Genomic DNA, 19836 nt, shown 5'->3' on the forward strand with positions numbered 1-19836 from the left:
ACTTATGGTTCTTTGGGTCTCCCACTCGTTCTAACTTTCTGGGTCAGATTCACATGCATGTTCTGGCTGCTTTTAGCCAATATGGAGCAGCACAAAGAAGCCAGAGCATACTGACCTGTTAAAGTAAATTTACAGATGCTTTGCATCATGAAAGCAGCAGAAAGCAGAGTATACACTTGTTTGTCTTTCCACCTGCCCTCAAAATTTATTTTGGATTCAGAGAAAGTGCTGTAATTTTAAGAAAGATATATTACATTCTGCAGACATAAAGAAGTTGAATTTCAATTTTATGTCCAAAACTCAACAACCTCAATTATGGGGCTACACAGTAACCAGATTTTAAAATTTGTCAAAGATAAACTGGCTGTGGGACCGTGATATTAAGAAGGCATCGGACAGAGACCTAAGACTCTGATCTCCTCCCGAGAACAAGATGCTATATTTCCTTTCTGCTTCAGCATCTCCCACAATTCTGGGCTATTCCCCTCCGGTCTGAAGTTTCTGGAGGTGGTTCAAAACTGTGCCAGCCATGCCCCTTTCTCCTGATTGCCAGCTGATTAATTCCAAAACTGTGAAAAACTCTTGGAAAATGATTAGTAACAATTTCTGGGATAACTAATTAACTATGGACAATAGGACACTGCCTACATGGTAACTATCCAAATAAAATGCTGATCCTTGGCTGTGAAGCCATCCAAGGTGCGTAGAACTGTGGGAGATGCTGTTAGCAAAAAGGAAATTATCAGGTAAGAAATTCTCCATTCTGCAACCCAGCATCTTCCACAATTCTGATATGTATGGGAAGTAGCAAGTCATGAATAGAAGGAAGCGATAGAAAAGTGAACAAAAAAACAGGGGAGACACTCACCCCCCCCCCCAACCACCCTTTTTGGAACTGCTCAAATGGCCAGGTTATGTTTGGACCACTGCCTGCAGTACCTGCCTGCCAAAGGAGGCCTCTGCAGAGACAGAAAGTCTACCTTATAGTGTCTGATAGAGGCATCAGTTAATGAAAATGTGGCTACTCTGCAGTTCTGTGCACTGGAAGCACTCGCTCTTTCAGCCCATGAGATTGCCATGGATCTTGTAGAGTGTGCCAGATAGCTTGTACACCTCAGCAACGCACAGTCTGATTAATCTAGTAAGAGGAAGTTTGGATACACTAAAGCCTTTGGCACCTCAGGATGAAAGGAAATGAAGAGGGAGATTGTGAATTCTGCACTCTTGATGTAAGTCTTGAGTGCTCTTCTGACTTGTAGTGTGTCACTGCTTCTTCATCAGGTGCTATGGCCATAGGTGGACTGAAGGAAGTCAGAGTCTCAAAGAGATGGGTGGTTATGGCTTTCATATACCAGTTGTAGGTTCCACTTAGGGAAAATTGGTCTGACTGCTGGTCTGGTCAGTCTGATTGCTCCGAGAAATCTGGATACCTGATGGTTCTGCCAAGGAATCTGAGGATCATGTGAGTACCACACTACTTAAAGCTGATATCTGGCTAGCTAGGTGCTAGCCCTTATTCGCACCTTCCTGAAGGAAGTCCAGGGGGGCCAGAATCCCCAGGATCCCTTGGATCTGCATTATGCTCTTGGAACCATGAACTGAAGTTGGTCCACATGGAGTAGATTTTTTAGTGTGGAAATTCTCTTGGATGAGAGCAAAGTTCTGATCCCTTTGGAAGGTAGGCTGAGTGAGGCTAATTCTAACAATAGCCAGGCTGTTAGTTGAAGATGATGTAGGTCTGTGTGGAGGAACAGGTCTGGGAAAAAAGATGTCTGGTCTCTTCAGAAGCTGCAACAATTGTTCTAGCTTCAGTTCTATCAGAAGAGGTCAGAAAGGAGCCCAAACATTTGCGAGATCAGAGTGAAGACTTCCTGGTTTAGTCGACTTTGCATCTTCTGAGCCAGTCTGTCTTTATGTTCAGCTCTCCTTTTGTATGTATCACTTTTCGGGAAGGGAGAGTCTTGTCTGCCCATTCTATTGTCTCCATCACTTCAGCACACAGAGCTACACTCCTACTTCCCCCTTGATCGTTTATGTATGCAACCATGGCTGTCTGGGTGGATCAAGATGTGATTGCCCTCTAGGAAGACCTGGCATTCAGTAGAGGTAGTTTGACAGCTGTGAGCTCCAAAGGCTTAATGCTGTGGTTCCTTTCCCCAGAGCTTCAGATATCCTACATTGTTCTGGATCCCAGAAGTGATCCCTATCCTTTCAGAATGGTGTCTATTGTGAGAACCTGCTGGACCGGAAAGAATATGGAAAGACCCCTGCGGACATTCTCTAGGACTGTCCATCATCTTAGGGGATCCAGCACCTGGCTGGAAACAAGTACCTGGTCTTGCATTCACTCCAGGGAATGGTCCCATACTTTCAGAAGAAAGGCTTGGAGATGCCTGATAGAAGACCTTGCCCATGGGGAGACCCATGTAGGCCTAATGGCTAGAGACACTGAGCCATGGTTGGTCTCATGCATTTGTCCAGCATGGATATCAAATCCTGGTTCTTCTGGAATCTGTCTAGTGATGGGTAGCTCTCGATCACCAAAGTGTCTATTTCCAATCCCAGATGAATTACGTTTGTTAACAGAACCAGAGAGCTTTTCCTGGTGTTATTGTGAAACCATGCCCTCGAAAGTGATCCAGTGTCTGGATTGTGGCACTGCATGTTGTGGCTTGTGAGCTATGCCTTGCTGTGACTACAGTCAACTAGTTAAGGGTCTGGTAAAGAAGGTGGATAAGGAGGAAGAGTCTTTGTCATACTAAATAGTTTGTTGGTTTGTAGTAAAATTCATCTAGGTCTCCTTGGAAGCTTCTGCTCCAAATGTTTCTCCCTGCCAAGTTAACAGTCCCTTCTTGGATACCATTGGGTGCTGCCAACACCTAATAGATTTCTTTGCTGGCTTGGACAGAGAGCAGAGGACTCTCTGCAGTCTCAGCTACTAATTTCCCTAATGTTTCCCCCAATAACTCCTCACCTGTAAGTTTGGATGCACAAGATATGTTTGGGATGACTGATGACTATTCGTGGATGTAACATGACATCCTTGTAGCCACCAAGTTGGAATCCATTGCTCGTCACATATTACATCAAGGAAGTTGACGAAGACAGGACCCAAGATGTCTCACTCCAAACAAGAATCACATCGCCAGAAGATGAACCACTTGTTTACCACAAAGTAGACTTTTTACTAAATATATGAAAATTTTTTTGTCTGAACAGTTGCAAGTTGAGGCTTTGAAATTGCTGTGCAATGTGTCATCACTCTTATATTCTATGTGGTCTTGGAAAGAAGTCCCCTTCTGAAGTTGTGACTATGCCTTTCACTGGTGGAGCTACTGCTGTACCAACCTTAGGCTCCCAAAATTTATGAAATTTCTTTATATTAACATTTTAGTTTAGCACAGGCCTGCACAACATGCGACCCGCATGGGCTCACTGTGTGGCCCGTGGGCAAGCGGCCGGGTGGGGCTGTCGGGTTCGCCTAGGGCTGGTGCAACCGTCTGGGATTTTTCCTCCCTCCTCTCCCTTCCCCTCACGCAGAGTGCAGCATGGCTGATTGGGCGCCTGGGCATGATATAGCTGCTCCCACTGGCCTCCAGCAGGCAGAGTCCCTCCCCTGCTTCCCCCCTCCCCCTGCTTCAGCATCGCGTCGCAGAACTCCGCGGGGGAGGGGTAGGGTGCTCAGCAGCTTGTTTGGTTTCGCTCCACATGGAGCCAGCGGCTGGAGCGGCATGGTGGTAAGGGGAGTCCCGGGGGGCAGTCAGGGGGTGGGGGGAGGGTCGGATGGGTCGGGAGTTCTAGAGGGGCTGTCAGGGGACAGGGGGAGGGTTGTATGTTTTGGGAGTTCTGGAGGGGGCTGTCGGGGGGGGAGTGGTTGGAGGGGGCGTGGGAGTCCCGGGGGTCTGTCTGGGGGCAGGGGTGTGGATAAGGGTTGGGACAGGTAAGGGGTAAGGTCCTAGGGGGGCAGTTAGGGTGGGGGAGTCTCAGGAGGGGGAATCAGGGGACAAGGAGTGGGGGGGGAGGGGATTGGAGGTTCTGAGGGGGGTGGGAAGTGGGAGGGAGTAGATGAGAGCGGGGCTAGGGTGGGGCTCTCTTTCCGTCCTCTTTTTTGATTGTTGAAATATGATAACCCTAAAAAAGTGGTGGCTCAGCAAGGAGGAGCCGCCTTCTGGAGCCAGAGCTTCGGCTTGCAGGGGCAGCGAGCCCCAGCCATGGTGGAGCCAGTGCGGCACAGGGGGGCAGCAGCCCTACAAAGGCGGCAGCACTGCTAGCGGAGAGCAGCCTCGGCTCCTGCCCAGGCTGCAGCCTGATGTGCCGTCCCTCCTGGGGGTTCCTGCAGGCTGCAGCAGATGCATGGGGTCAGCGGCCCCTGTGCAGCCCCCGGCTCTCCCCTCGCCACGCTCGGGCTTTGCGGCTCCCGGGCATGTGAGCCACCGGGGCGTGCGGCCCTGAGCCTGCTCCGGGAGAGGCAGCGGCGGTGGTGGCTCACACTCCCGGGAACCGCAGAGCCTGAGCGTGGCAAGGGGGCAGCTGGGGGGCGCATGGTGGGACAGCGCCCGCATGCATCCGCTGCAGCTTGCAGAAGCCCCGGGGGGGGGGGGAAGGGGAAGGCGCGCCGGGCCGCAGCCTGGGCAGGAGGCATGGCTGCTCTCCGCTAGCCACGCCGCCACCTTTGCAGGGCTGCTGTCTCCCTGCACCGTGCCAGCTCCTCCATGGCTAGGGCTCGCCACTGCCGCAAGTGGGACGCTCTGGGTCTCTGGTGCCTCTGGAAGGCGGCTCCTCCCTGCTGAGTGCTGCTGCAGCGGCCCAAGCCCGGCAAAGCCAGTGAGTGGACTCAGGGCGGGGTGAGGAGGGCTCGCGGGAGGACTGTGCACCCTCTAGGGGAGTTCAGGGGGTGGGGAACCTGGTCTGGGGACCAGCCCCTGGGCATGGCTGGCCCCTGGGGTCTATAAAGGGTCGTTGGGATTTGCCCCTCAATGATCTGATGTGCGGGGGGGGGGGGCGGGGGAGGGGGCGGCGCAAGGTGGAAGTTTCGCCTAGGGTGCAAAGTATCCTTGCACCAGCCCTGGGTTCTCCCCCTGCCCGGGTGGGGGGGGCACCTCATAGTGCTGCGCTCCAACCGCCTAAACAGCCAGAAGCGCACGTGTCTCCGTCTCCCGCTCCCCCGGTCTGGCGTACAGCGGGTGTGTCACTTCTGAGGCCTGCTGAGGCGGGAAGCGCTGGGCACAACGCAGAGCTGGTAAGTAAATCCAGCAGTGCAATTACACTCATGAAAAGGGGATCTCAACCATGGTTGTTTGAAACGCTGGAAAGGACATTTGGGTGAGAAACTTATTTAGATTGGAAGTTAGCCTAAGTTTAGTCTCTAGGAACCGTGTTATGATTTTATTTTATATGTAACCCTTCTGTTTCCATTATCCTAACTCACTACCTCTTAAATCTTGATCTTTGATAAGAAACATATGATTGTTTCCACTATAAATATATCTCAGTGCTATGGTATTATATAAAGAATTGATCCAGAGTTGAATCAACCAAACTGGTGCGTACAGCAGACCTGGTATTTCTGTGAATGTTCAGTGGATCAGGGGCTGGACATTACAGGGGAATGCTTTGAAGGGGCTCAGGGACTGGGATAACTTTCATGGCAAAGTAAGGGCTAGCGTAGCCCAGAGATTGTTTGGGTGGCTAAAAGACTGAAGGTGTCAGGGAGCTGACACCCAGTTAACCACAAGCAAGTCTCCCTCTCGCTAGATATAGAGGGGGTAAAAAGGTGAGACTCAGTCCTGGGTGCCCGTCAGAATGAGTCCAGTCAGATGATTTCAGAACAGGAGAATCTGCTGAAGGAACAGAAGAGGCAAGCACCATATTCAGAGAACCTTCTGGTGAACTTTTAGAGGAAAAAGATTGTTCCAAAGGAGACCAATCTAGAGAACCTGGATCTCAGATTGTTGTCAGATTTGTATAACAAGGAACAGTTTCAGCCTCGCCTCTCTTTCTCTTTGAGTTTGTTTTAAAACAAGCAACAAATAGAATATTTGCTAGTAATATGTTCTATGCCTATACAAACGTTTACTATGGCCATCATTAAATGATACGGCTGAAGAAATTTCTGGTTAGTCATGAAGACTGAAGAGCCAGTACCGGGCAACAGTGAAAAATATATAGAAGTTACCCAAATGAAATCTAACCTACAAAACTCATCCTAAATTAAATCCTACTACCAATACTGACTAGAGACAAAATTTACAATGGAAAAAAATAACTAAAGTAAGGACACTGCTAATTATTCTCTTTCTCAGACTAGGCTGTGGTTAGAAGGAGTGGCGATGATTGGCCTCACTCCACCCCTTTTATGCCCTTGGGAGGCAAACAGGGCTCAGGTATGGGCCAATGGGCACGCTGTTCAAAAGATTCCAATCTCTGGTGCTCGGGACACGTGTACCAAGAGAGGAATATATATAGACAACGACTTGTCGAGCTTTCAAATTTTTCTTATCTCTTGTTAATAAATCTCTTCTATTGCAGCTAGTGCAGCCCCTGCTTTGGTCACTGAGGGAACAGAAAACTACTCATCCAATGACCAGTATATTTGCCCTCTATCAGACTCCTGTACCCCACTGGTCTGGGTCTGTCACATATCCCTCCCCCCTGCTCAACGCCAAGGGGTTGGGGAGCTTGGGACGCCAGACAGTGCACACGTGACAAGCCATCGGCGTTGCCATGACGGCTCCCTGCTCTGTGTTGCACAGGGAACTGTAAAGGTTGAAGGGATAAGAACCATCTGGTCACCCTTGTGTTCTTCTCCTTGTTCTGCTGCATCCATTGAAGAGGGGCATGGTCGGTCACGAGGACAAATCTGCACCCGAGCAGGTAGTAGCGCAATGTTTCCCTGGCCCATTTTACAGCGAGGCATTCTCTCTCCACCACTGCATATTTTTGTTCCCTTGGAAGGAGTTTCCGACTGAGGTATAGAATTGGGTGTTCCTCCTCCCCGACCAACTGTGATAGAACGGCCCCCAACCCTACTTCCGACGCATCTGTCTGCAGGATAAACTCCTTGGTGAAATCAGGGGCTATCGGTACGGGCTTAGTGCAGAGGGCAGTCCGTAGGTCTGTGAATGCTTCCTCTGCTGCGTCAAACCATCTCACCAGATCAGGTCCACGGGCTTTCACTAGGTCTGTCAGGGGGCTTGCCCTTGTGGCAAAGTGGGGGATAAATCGTCGGTAATACTGCACCTAGGAACACCCGGACTTGTTTCTTGCGACTTGGTCGGGGCCAAGTTTGGATGGCCTCTAACTTGTTCACTAGGGGTTTTACCAGACCTTTTCCCACAATGTAGCCAAGATATTTGGCCTCTGTAAACCCTACAGCGCACTTGGCAGGGTTTGCTGTAAGGCCAGCTCGCCTGAAGGTATCGAGGACTGCCTCCACCTTCTCCAGGTGGGTTTCCCAGTCTGGGGTATGAATGACCACATCGTCCAAGTAGGCAGCAGCATAACTGTTATGCGGGCGTAATAGCTTGTCCATGAGGCGCTGGAAGGTAGCTGGGGCCCCATGTAGTCCAAAAGGGAGGACAGTATATTGAAAAAGACCCTCTGGTGTAGAGAACGCAGTCTTTTCCTTTGCGTCTTCTACAAGGGGAATCTGCCAGTACCCCTTTGTCAAGTCTATGGTAGTCAAGTACCGGGCATTACCCAGACGGTCCATTAGCTCATCTATGTGAGGTATGGGGTACGCGTCGAACCGGGATACTTCGTTTAGTCGCCAGAAGTTGTTGCAAAATCTTGTGGTGCCATCAGGTTTGGGCACCAGCACGACTGGGCTGGACCACTGACTGTGGGATTCTTCGATGATCCCCAACTCCAGCATTTTTTACACTTCTGCTTTTATTTCCTCCCTTTTTGCCGCTGGCACCCGATAGGGCCTCATTGTTACTCTGGCCCCAGGGTTTGTGACGATGTGGTGATAGGTCTCGGTTGTTCGACCCAGTTTTGTCGAGAGCACATCTTGGTTCCGGAAGATCATCTCAGACACCTCATTCTTCTGGTCTGGTGTTAAATCGGGAGACACTCTCACCTGTTTGGAAGGCCTGTTTTCCTGGGTTAGGTCTTTTTGGACTGTTGTGCATACCTCTTGTGCATGCCAGGGTTTCAGAAGGTTAACGTGATAAATCTGTTCTCGTTTTCTGTGTCCTGGCTGCCGCACCTTGTAGGTTACTTCCCCCAGGGGTTCAACCACCTCATAGGGCCCCTGCCATTGGGCCAGAAGCTTGCTTTCTGCTATGGGTACCAACACCATAACCCGATCCCCTGGTTGGAACTGTCGCATTTTTGCCTGGCGATTGTAATGGGTTCACTGGGCCTCCTGTGCCTTCTCCAAATGTTCCCGTACAATAGGGGTAACCCGGGCTATCCGGTCTCGCATCTGCATTACATGCTCTATTATATTTCTCCGCTCATTGGGTTCCTCTTCCCAGATCTCTTTGGCGATATCTATTATGCCACGGGGGTGACGCCCGTATAATAACTCGAAGGGGGAAAGCCCAGTTGAGGCCTGAGGTACCTCCCGGATAGCGAACATAAGATAGGGTAGTAGGGTGTCCCAATCCTTCCCGTCCCGACTTACCACCTTCCTTATCATAGCCTTGAGGGTTCGGTTAAAACTTTCTACCAACCCATCAGTCTGCGGATGGTAGACCGAGGTTCTCAGGGTATGTATATGGAGCAGTGTACAGAGGTCCTTCATTAGCTTCAACATAAATGGGGTTCCTTGGTCGGTTAATATCTCCTTCGGTAGCCCCATTTGGGCAAAGATCCCCACCAGCTCTTTGGCTATAGTTTTAGAGGCCATGTTCCGCAGGGGGACGGCTTCTGGGTAGCGAGTAGCATAGTCCAAAACAACAAGTATATATTGGTGGCCCCGAGCCGTCTTCTCCAGGGGTCCCACTAGGCCCATGGCTATTCGCTTGAAGGGGACCGCTATAATGGGAAGGGGTACTAAAGGTGCCCTCAAGTGGGTACGGGGACTGTGCAGCTGATACTCTGGGCAGGAGGCACAGTACCTCCGCACTTCTTCATGTACTCCTGGCCAGAAGAACCGTTGTAGGACTTGTGCCAGGATCTTCTCTACCCCCAAATGCCCCCCAAAAAGATGACTATAAGCAAGACTTAATACAGCGTTCTGGTGTTTTTGAGGTACTAGGATCTGCTGTACCTTCTGCCCCTGTACTGGTGCAACCCGGTATAAGAGATCCTTCTTATGTAGGGTCCTGGTCCCTGGGTTTTCCCTTCCACGGGGACCCCATCTATTTCAGTCACCTCCTTCCTAATGTTGCCATATCTTGGGTCTTCTGCCTGGTCCCGTCCAAAATTTCCTCTCCCGGGGCTAATCTGCCCAAGATCTAGGGGCCCAGTCTCTGTTGCCTCTACTGGTTCAGAAGCATTAGGGTGGGGGTCAGACTCAGGTGCTTCTCCCTCCTGCGTGGCCTCCTTTTCAGCTGCGCAGGTCCACCTACCTACAAGAGCGACCCTCTGGCTTTGGGTCAGTATTTGGGTTCCCAAGGCCTTAGCTGCCCTTCTTTCCCTTTTTGTCTTTCTACCCTGTCTGGGAGTGGAGAACAAATCTGGGGATATTTCAGAGAAGATTGGGGGTTGACAGTCTGCTGTGGATGCCTCACCAATTTTAGGGTCCTCATCTTTCTCCAATCCCACTACTGGGAGTAAGTTTCCAAACCTGGAAAGTCCCTCCCTATGAGCACCGGGTATGGGAGTTTAGGGACTACACCTGCTGCTACCTCAGTAGTGTTTCCTTGGATCTCGAGTTTTACTGGGATGGTGGGGTAGTAACTAACTGTCCCATGGACACATGTTATCCCCGTACGTTTAGCCTGCAGCAGTTGACTATGCTTCACTAGCTTCCCTGAGATAAGTGTGAAAGCACTCCCCGAATCAACCAGTGCCGTGGTCCCTACTCCATTTAGTTTCACTGGTCTGGTATACATATGTGGGGTTAGTGAGACCCCCACAAGGTGGATTAGGGAGCATGGAGCTGTCCAGTTCCCCAGGTTACACTGCATAGGCTCCTCAGCATTGGGACACTGTGCAGCTATGTGTCCCCACTCCCCACAGGCATAACATCTGTATGGAGCCCTACGCGTTCCCCGGTCTCTTGGTTTGGGCAGTCTAACATCACGATCCTCTTCTCCCTCAGTGCTCCGACTCTTTGGCCTCTGATGGGCCTTCAGCCTCTCTTTTTTTCCACCTGGGCCCTCCTGTCAAACTTTAGGGCTTGGTGCTGCTAGTTTAACTCGGGGTGCCTCTTCCTTAACTGGTCGGGTCACCTCCCTCGCTGTCCTTCGCCTCTCTACCAGGGTGACAACCTCATCATAGGTGGAGGGTTCGTTCTGGCTTACCCAGGCACGAAGGTCTGGTGGTAGTCTCCTCATGTATCTGTCGATGACCAGAACCGCTAGTATCTCTTCCGGACTCCGGGACTCTGTTTGCAACCACTTCCGTGCGAGATGGATGAGGTCGTACAATTGGGACTGCGGGATTTTGTCTTCCTGGTACCTCCAACCGTGATACTGCTGGGCCCGCACTGCTGTTGTTACCCCAGATCTGGCCAGGATCTCTGCTTTCAGCTGTGGGTAGTCTGCCGCAGCCTCTTCCGGCAGATCATGGTAGGCCTTCTGGGCCTCCCCACACAGGAATGGGGCAAGGATGCCAGACCACTGATCTCGAGGCCAGGCCTCCCATAGGGCTGTCCTCTCAAAGGCCAGAAGGTATGCCTCTACATCATCCTCCCGGGTCATTTTCTGCAGCCAATGGCTGGCCCGTATGAGCCCCGTCCCATCATGGCCGCGATTCAGCTCTGTAAGGGATTTTACCTGGTTTACCAGTTCCCGCAACATAGCTCGGTCTTGAGCAGCCTGGTCAATCAGCAGGCGATTAGTCTCTTGCTGCAGCCACACTGCCTCCTGTTGGGCAGCTACCTGGACACGGGTAGCCTCCTGCTGGGCCGCCGTAGCTTGTATCAGTGCCCGCACTACGTCATCCATTGTGGTGAAAAAAATAAACCCTCTCCTTTTTTTTTTTTTTTTAAATCACCCTCCTTCTTCCGCCGTGCTGTGCACACCAATATCCCACTCCCGACACCAGTGTGACAAAGTTCCTCCTCTATCTTGGTGGGTCCTGCGCTTATTGGCGGATTTTCTTGCCTCAGAGATTCACAACGTGGGTTGGGGAACAGCCTCTGGAAGAACCCACAGTCCAGGTCAATTGGGAGGTTTTGGGGGGAACCCGGGCCCACCCTCTACTCCGGGTTCCAGCCCAGGGCCCTGTGGACTGCAGCTGTCTATAGTGCCTCCTGTAACAGCTGCATGACAGCTACAACTCCCTGGGCTACTTCCCCATGGCCTCCTCCAAACACCTTCCTTATTCTCACCACAGGACCTTCCTCCTGGTGTCTAATAACGCTTGTACTCCTCAGTCCTCCAGCAGCACACCCTCTCACTCTCAGCTCCTTGCGCCTCTTGCTCCCAGCTCCTCACACTCACACCACAAACTGAAGTCAGCTCCTTTTAAAACCCAGGTGCCCTGATTAGCCTGCCTTAATTGATTCTAGCAGCTTCTTCTTAATTGGCTCCAGATGTCGTAATTAGCCTGCCTGCCTTAACTGGTTCTAGCAGGTTCCTGATTACTCTAGTGCAGCCCCTGCTCTGGTCACTCAGGGAACAGAAAACTACTCATCCAGTGACCAGTATATTTGCCCTCTACCAGACTCCTGTACCCCACTGGTCTGGGTCTGTCACAATAGTTAACATGAATCGTTTATATAGTTTTACTGTACGGAATTCTGTCAAGTCAACACATTGCATGAATCAATGCTGTATTTTGTTAGGTTAGCTGACCAATTTCTTTGGTGCTTGAAACTGTAGGAAATTGAAAAATGACATGTCAAAAATATTCTGCATCTTTTATCATTTGAAATTTAAAAGCAGCATATTTAAAAAGACAATATACAAAATTGTTTTCAATTAAAGCAGCCTTACACAAACTGACTTCAACCTCGTTAAGTCTTACCATTGTCTACAGAAATTCCAAGCACACTTGATATCTTTCTTACACTGAAAACACAGAAAAAGTCACTTCATTATTGGGAGATCTTTCACATCCACACAAACTAAATCATGGACTTTACATTCCTCATAGAAAATTCTAAAATTTATATTTTCATCAGGAGATGTCAGAATATGGAGACATGATCAACTAAGTGCATATTATAACATGTGGACTATACTTTTTATAATGGGTCACAAGTGGGTGAAAATAGAACTTTTAATAAAATCAACCGATATAGTTCAAAAGTAAGATATAAATCCTTTTCAAATGAGCACCACAAAATTTAAGAGTTTGTAATTTAAATCAATCCCAGATTTAAATGATTTAGAATATTTCATAACGAAATTCTCAAGGTACCACTTTAAAATATGTAATACTATAGTTAACCATGCTCCACATTACGTCATCACTTAGTATTGATTGCTCTACCAGAAAGTGGAAACAGACCAGTGAACTAATTCCACTTAATTGTTTGATCTAGAACAATAATAAAGTCCATGAAGTGCTCTGGTGTGGGTCTGGGACCTGCCTCTGGTGTTGTGGTAGTGGATGAGGATGACAACTGTTATGGTGTAATGGAACTTACTGTGGTTAAAAGTGAGAGAGTTATCCAGGCTGCTCAGTTGCTGCAATCTGGCATGCATCATTCCTGTTCTGTTACGGGAAACAGGCAATGTCTGAGATTTTCGATCATGAACTATGGGTCCCAACCCCTCCTGGTTCCTGCAAGATGGGTGAAATGGGATAGAAGCAAAAGTTAGACATGTCAAACTGCAGCAAGACAGGGAGAGTTAGTTAAGCAGCTACAGCACAAAAAGTACTAACGAATGAATGGCAATGCAGCCTATTTGTTGTTTTATGTTAGCTAAAACAAAAATAGGCATTTTTAAAAAGCATCACATCAAATTCATAATTAGAAAACGTAACGTGTGAAAATAAAAGCACACAAACTGTAGCTCTTGAAATATTTAATTTACTTCAAAGCTTTTAGCAATGTTAATCTTAGATGATGTTTTGACAACAGTCAGAACTGAAAAATTCACTAATTTCTTTTGATTATGTAAGTTTTAGGGAAAAGTTAGAAAGAGGTGAGTGGTAAAACAGGAAAGCCCACATGCAATAAGAGCAGGAATTAATTTAGGCACTAACATCTGTATCTTACCCAGGCAGGAAGGGAGAAGAGCCATACACTTTGTTAAAACTTGTCAGCAATCAAGTGAAGAAAACAGAAAAGTGATTTGTGTTAGCAATCAGTACAACCTTCCTATTGTGTACCACCACCTGAGCTGATGAGAAATTAAAACCAATGCTGGAATTACACCTCTCCCTGTTCCCTTAACTAAGAGTTCTCTCTCACTTGGTGTTATTCTGTGCAGTACATGCATTTACTGTGATACAACATGCTTTGGTGTGACATCAATTTTACAGATGTAAAGGCTATATTTGTTTGTGAACTGCAATAAACCCACAGACCACCAGAGACTCGTATGATTGTGATAGTGTGGTGTTTGTTAACATGCAGAACAGATCAAGTGATAATTCAATATGACAGAAGTACAGAACAGTCTTCTCTGCTATGTCAAAATGTTATTTTAAAGACTGGAGATTCTGAAGTATGTTAAAGCAAAAAGCAGTATAATCAGAGCTAAAGACACAATCTAAATTGAGAAACAGCTATAGATCCATTTTATCACAGATTTTTTTTCCGTGTATGTAAAACATTTTTTGGGGGTGGAGGTGGTAAAAAGAGACAGTGACAATCTTCTCCTAAGTCCCCAGGATAGCATTCATGTAATAGGATGGATGAGTATTTCATATTTAAATTAGGATGAAAGTTTATTATTTTCTTTTTGTAAGAAACAAATTCCCATATCATTAAGTTTGAAAAAGTTCAGTTTAAAGTCATTGTGATTTGCGGTATATTCTGATTGAACTCTTTGGTATGTCAATTTCCAATGCAAACTGCTAATGTAGTAGTCTGCATTTAGCTACTGACATTGGGAAATATAGATGCCAACAATGTTGGTAAAATCCTAACACCACTAAAGTTAATGGCAAAATTCCCATTGAGTTAAATATGGCCACGATTTCACCCCACAAGCTTAATGAGATCACAGTAGCTCCAACACCATGGTGGTGGAGGCAGTGTGAAAGCCTGAACAGACTAGGTTAACTAACTTACTTCTTTAATACAAGAACAAGTACTCTATAATTTGTATGAGATGTATGCAAATGTGGAAGAAATACTGACGTATACTGTACAGTTTATGGGCCAAGTTCAGACCTCAGATACATGCATTCAACTCCCATTGACTTCCCACTGATTAACAGGCTTCAGTGTGAGTGTCACACATGCATGTGCTGCCAGAACTCAACTCTATGAACTGAAAAATCTAAATCTAGAAAACAAACAGTTAGAAAAAAATTGCAAAATGGCAGCTTACAAGACACATTACAATAATCAATGTGATTACAGATCTATGCCATCTCTCATTTAGATCTATCCTCACTCTTTGAAATGAATATTATAATTTAAATTAGTAAAAATACTATGTAGTAGTGCTTTCAAGAGGATTCAACCAAGACAGTTTCAATGCTTGTCATTATTCAAAATGTGTAATCACAAACCAATATTTGCTACCTTATAAGCATTATTTTAAGAAATAAACCTATTCTTCAAAAAATATATCCCCCTCAAAAGTAAATACCAATTACATTAATTTCTTATAAGCATATTTTTGTATAAATATATTTCTAATATTCTTTTACAGCAACAATATTTTCAGGTAGCACCCAAAAAGGGGTGCATCCAATTACTCACCTTCAAATTGGTAGGCATCACTGCATAATAATTTCTCCATTCTTGTACAATAACTTTTTAATAAACAAGAACTCAATGGATATTGTACATACTACTATTTTAATTCTCTCATAGCATAACACCATAAATTTAAATTCTACACAGTACCTGGCTATGTATCGTTTTCCCATGTACTGGAACTGATGCAAGCACACTCTGCAGAGAACATATTAGGAATCATTGTAACAACATTTACAAACTGTTTAAATAAAAGTTTACTGCAACTATTTATCTATTATGTCTGCTTGTCAGTCCCTCTAAGCTCTTTCTTCTCAGGAATTTCAGGAAAAACATCCATTTTAATTGTTCCCACCGTTAAAGTAGAGCCCTACAACCTAACCTGAACCTGATGGGGCCCAACTACTGGTGCTGGGTTCAGGTCAGGTCAGAAAACAACCGGAACCTCCTGGGCTTAGGTCAGGTTGTCTTTGTTAATCTTCTCCTGACTCTGGGGTTGACAGGGTGATAGCTGCATGTCCCATTGCTGTTAGCCACCTCGCTGCACTGAGTGTGCCATGAAGTGAGTGTGCAGAGTTGCAGCAATTCCTTGCACTCTGCAGTACATACAGAGCAGCAGGGGGTGGCAGAGGCAAGAGTGAGGTATGGAGCATGCCCTGATCCTTTCACCTGGAATCAAAGCAAAGAGCTTAATATCTTGGCTGGTGCCAGTTAGAATTTCTAAAAATGACAAGTGGGAAGCATCAAGGATTGAAAACAAAAACCAAAGAAAAAAAATTATATTAATTGCTGCTTCTAAAACGTGGTATCCTAAATAAACTTTATTATTTAGTATTTATATGGTAGTAGTGTCTAGTTGTACCTATCATAAGCAGGGCCCCATTGTATGAGGTGATGTGTCTACACAAGCAAAGTTACAGTCCCTTCCCCAATGAGCTTACAGTCTAAGGCAGGGGTGGGTAAACTGCGACCCGGGGGCCGCATCCAGCCCTTCAGACATTTTAATCTGGCTCTCAAGTTCCTAGAATCCTAGAATATCAGGGTTGGAAGGGAAGAACCCTTTACTGAAAGTGGTCAGCGCCCACCATAAACTTGAGAAACCTTTAAGGGCAGGATGAATGTCCACATGAAAGTAAGCATCTTTCATATTTAGAGCTATGAAGCACGTGTCCTTTTCCAGGGATTGTATTATTGATGTCAATATAATCATATGGAAATAAACTTGCAAATAAAGACACTGAGTTGACGGAGGGGATACTAGGAAATATGTCAAATAGAACCCCTTTCCTTCATGTTGAAGAGAAAGCCACTCTTTCACTACCTGATGGAGGATCCTAACGAGAATGATCTATGAAAAAGGAGTGGAAGGGGTTTTTGGAGGAGATGGGAGATAAACTCTATTATGTAGCTGGAATGGATGATATCCAACAACTATGTGTCCATTACTAAAGTGGTTCTCAACCTTTTCTCATCTGCGGACCCTTTTAGAAATCTCGAATGGAGGTGTGGACCCCTATGGAAATCTATTGTCTGTATGTACAGTTTAATTCTGTTTAGTCAGTTTTCATCTAAGTCTTTCACAGACCACCTTTAACATAGTCCACAGTCCACCAGGGGTCTGCGGACCACATGTCGAGAACACTATGTTACTACTCTCCAGATGTGGAGCAAGAGTGATAGGAGGCCACCAAAATATAGGTGGGGGTTGGTTGAGGAGGCATCACTAGTGGTTCACAAATCCTGAGCATCCCATCAAAATTATCTTTTAGCCAGTGGGTGAAGTTGAGATGTTGTTGATGCTGGAGGTGCAGGGTATCATGATTTCTGTACCCTCTGTATCTTATGAGGTGGTTCATACGACTGTTGACAGTAGAACTGTTGAATCATAGATTTGTTTTGCAGGGATGTTTGTGGCATTTCCTCTTTGGGGAAGGTACATATAGTCCCAAGGAATGGAGGGTTGCCCTGGAGTCCTTTTAAAAGTGCAAGGACTCAGTCTTTTAGTAATCTTCCTCTTCTGTGGGGTCAGAAGGAAGATCTGGTTGCGCCTTTGGAAGGAGGCATGGAGAGATCCTCTAGTAGATCACACTGAACCTGTGTATTGTGCGTATGGATCCCATGGGTCCATGGGGCGATCAAAGGAGGATTGTGGAAGTTCCCAATGCATGGTGGACCACTGGTCCTGAGGAAGGTGCCTTAGTGGAGGTTGGTTCCAGGAGGCTCTCGAGCTGTTGTCTGGACTGTTACCCTTGAAAGAGATGATGACAGTTCCTCTGGTGATTTTGATTCTACCAATGATGAAAAAGCTGGACCCGGTTCCATTGGAGGTACCGACAGTCCCATTGGAGGAAAGCAGCAGCTGGTAGATGGGATGGGGGGATAGACTTTTCCCATAGCTTGTATCTGTTGGTGGAATCATGATCTCCCTGATGAAGGAAGGTCCTGATAGCAGAGAAGATTGAGGAACCGAGAGAACAAAAATGTCCTCTGCTTTTCTTGGAGTATGTGGGATACTGTCTGCCTTTACCATTGAAGCCAATGGAGGGAGGCTCTGTCCTGACCACATATAAGGTAGTGATAGTACTCTCTGCAGTTAAGGATCCCAAAGGGTACTCTTTATCAGAACTGATGGCTTCTGTTTTTTTGCCTTAGGTAATATTGCTAGCATTGGTGACGCCACTGTGGGGCTGGTACTGACAGAGCCCGTCTCTAAAGATCCTTTTATTCATGGCTCTTAGGCTTAGGATGTTCTGAGTCCATGGTGGCTGGGAGCAAAGACTTACTTAACCTGGGCAGGGTCAGATCTGTCCTCTTCGGAGTAGACTTAAATGGGGATCTGCTCTTATGTGTGGGAGAGTTCCCGGCCTTTATAATAATAATAATTAATGGAGATATCCCATCTCCTAGAACTGGAAGGGACCTTGAAAGGTCATTGAGTCCAGCCCCCTGCCTTCACTAGCAGGAGCAAGTACTGATTTTGCCCCAGATCCCCAAGTGGCCCCCACAAGGATTGAACTCACAACCCTGGGTTTAGCAGGCCAACGCTCGAACCACTGAGCTATCCCTCCCCACAAGAGAGACCCTGATGGAGGGTGTGTGAATGTGGATTCCCTCACTCCTAAATCACACCTTGTAGTAGGAGGGGTGCTCCTCACTGATTCATGATGCTATATGGGCAGGGGTCCCCTGGGTTGAGTCTGACTGGGCCTTCAATAGCCTTCTCCATGATGTGCTTTTTAAGACAGAATTTCCATGCCTGACAGGTGACACTAGGAAGCAGCAACAAATACTGCACCTGGCAGAGATGTGCACTTCCGGGAAGCAGTCTAGGCAGAGCTGGTGGTTGTCACTCATTGAGAAGGAGCATGGACAGGAGAGACTGTTTTCAAAGCTTAGTGTTCTGAGCACAGTCCCATTCCTGTACTGGGGTATGGGACGGTGAGGGATCTCTGGGATGAGGAATCTAACATACTTCACTGTAAACTATTAAAAACTATTTGCAAAGCTATTCTAAACCAAAAACCTTTTAAATATTTGCAGGTTGAAGACTGCACTGGAGGTACCGATTCAAGCCATGCGATGGTAAGAATGAACTGGAGAGGTGGCTGGTTCACCCAACACCTTATACTCTCAGTTTGAAACATGAGGAGAACAGGAACAGACCTATGGACACTGCTTGCCAGAATTCTCTGACTCTGGGCACAAAGTGCATGCGTATCCACAACAGAATACACATAAGCACCAGCACTTGAAGTATATATTTAATTGAAGATGAAGATTCATGCACAGAGCACATTTTGTAACACACATTTTGATCAGTGCATTTATAACAAAACGTCTGGCTATCACTGTGTCAATGGCCCTGTTCAGGCTATGGGTGTGACGAAGAACAATCTGGATTGGAGCACGGCAGGAAGGCCTTTTAGAAAGGCTACTGCACTGTTCCCCTCAAAACTGCTGCTCTCAAACTTGACTTCACTCCACCACAGCATTCAGACCAGCTCTGGGAAGCAAGTGGAAGTAAAGATGGACATTGTTGCTTTCCTGTTCAGAAGAGGCTATCTGACTTCTTCTCTTTCCCTTCTTGTGAGGTGAAAGAGGAAAGGGCAAAATTGGGAAGCCATCCTATTCTGAAATAAAGTACCTCTAAGTACCGTTCCCAGAGGAAGAGCTCTGTGTAGCTCAAAAGCTTGTCTCTCTCACCAACAGAAGTTGGTCCAATAAAAGATGTTACCTCACCCACCTTCTTTCTCTACTCTCCTGGGACCAACATGGCTACAACAACACTGCATTCAGAAAAAAAGTCAGTAACGGGCATCTTTATTTATTCTGGATTTGTAATTGCACCTTTACTTTTAATGGTTGTGGCTCCATCTGGGACACAGAAGAGGTGGTGACTCTAGAGGAAGTATTAGCAGCATTTTAAGTACCCCAGCCTATTTAAGGACTTCACCAAGTGCCAAAGGTGATAATTCTCCACTCTAAGGGCTGGTCTACACTTAGTCCGGACTTCGGACTAAGGTACGCAAATTCAGCTACGTTAATAACGTAGCTGAATTCGAAGTACCTTACTCCGGACTTACCGCGGTCCAGACGCGGCCGGAAGTCTCCCCCCGTCGACGCCGCGTACTCCTCTCGGCGAGCTGGAGTACCGGCGTCGATTGTGAGCACTTCCGGGATCGATCCGGGATCGATTTATCGCGTCTTAACCAGACGCGATAAATCGATCCCAGAACATCGATGGTGTGAGAAGTACTTGTCACTTGTAGAGAAGTGAAGACTAGGCCTAACTCCCCCAAATTAGTGTGGAACTAGCAATATTCTATAATGTTGCATGTAAAATTAAGTATGGGGCTTCTAAATATTGATTGATGGTGTCATGTTTTGAATTAATA

The 19836-nt window shown here is 46.9% G+C and overlaps 1 protein-coding gene across 13 annotated transcripts in view; it reads right to left on the reverse strand.

Moving 5' to 3' along the window:
* The window catches only part of DOCK9 (dedicator of cytokinesis 9), a 319963-nt gene that overhangs the window by 68867 nt on the left and 231260 nt on the right, over nt 1-19836 (reverse strand). For 5 of the 13 annotated variants that reach the window (XM_054012624.1, XM_054012562.1, XM_054012607.1 and 2 more), the window contains exons 37-38: nt 15092-15139; nt 12085-12128 (exon numbers count right to left, since the gene is read on the reverse strand). In XM_054012624.1, coding sequence (XP_053868599.1) covers nt 12085-12128; nt 15092-15139 — 92 coding nt within the window. Of the gene's footprint in view, nt 1-12084; nt 12129-12709; nt 12847-15091; nt 15140-19836 lie in introns of all 13 variants that reach the window. The other 8 variants (XM_054012570.1, XM_054012629.1, XM_054012555.1 and 5 more) reach the window with 2 other exon arrangements.

This window comes from Malaclemys terrapin, chromosome 1 (genome assembly GCF_027887155.1).
Source record: "Malaclemys terrapin pileata isolate rMalTer1 chromosome 1, rMalTer1.hap1, whole genome shotgun sequence".
NCBI lineage: Eukaryota > Metazoa > Chordata > Testudines > Emydidae > Malaclemys > Malaclemys terrapin.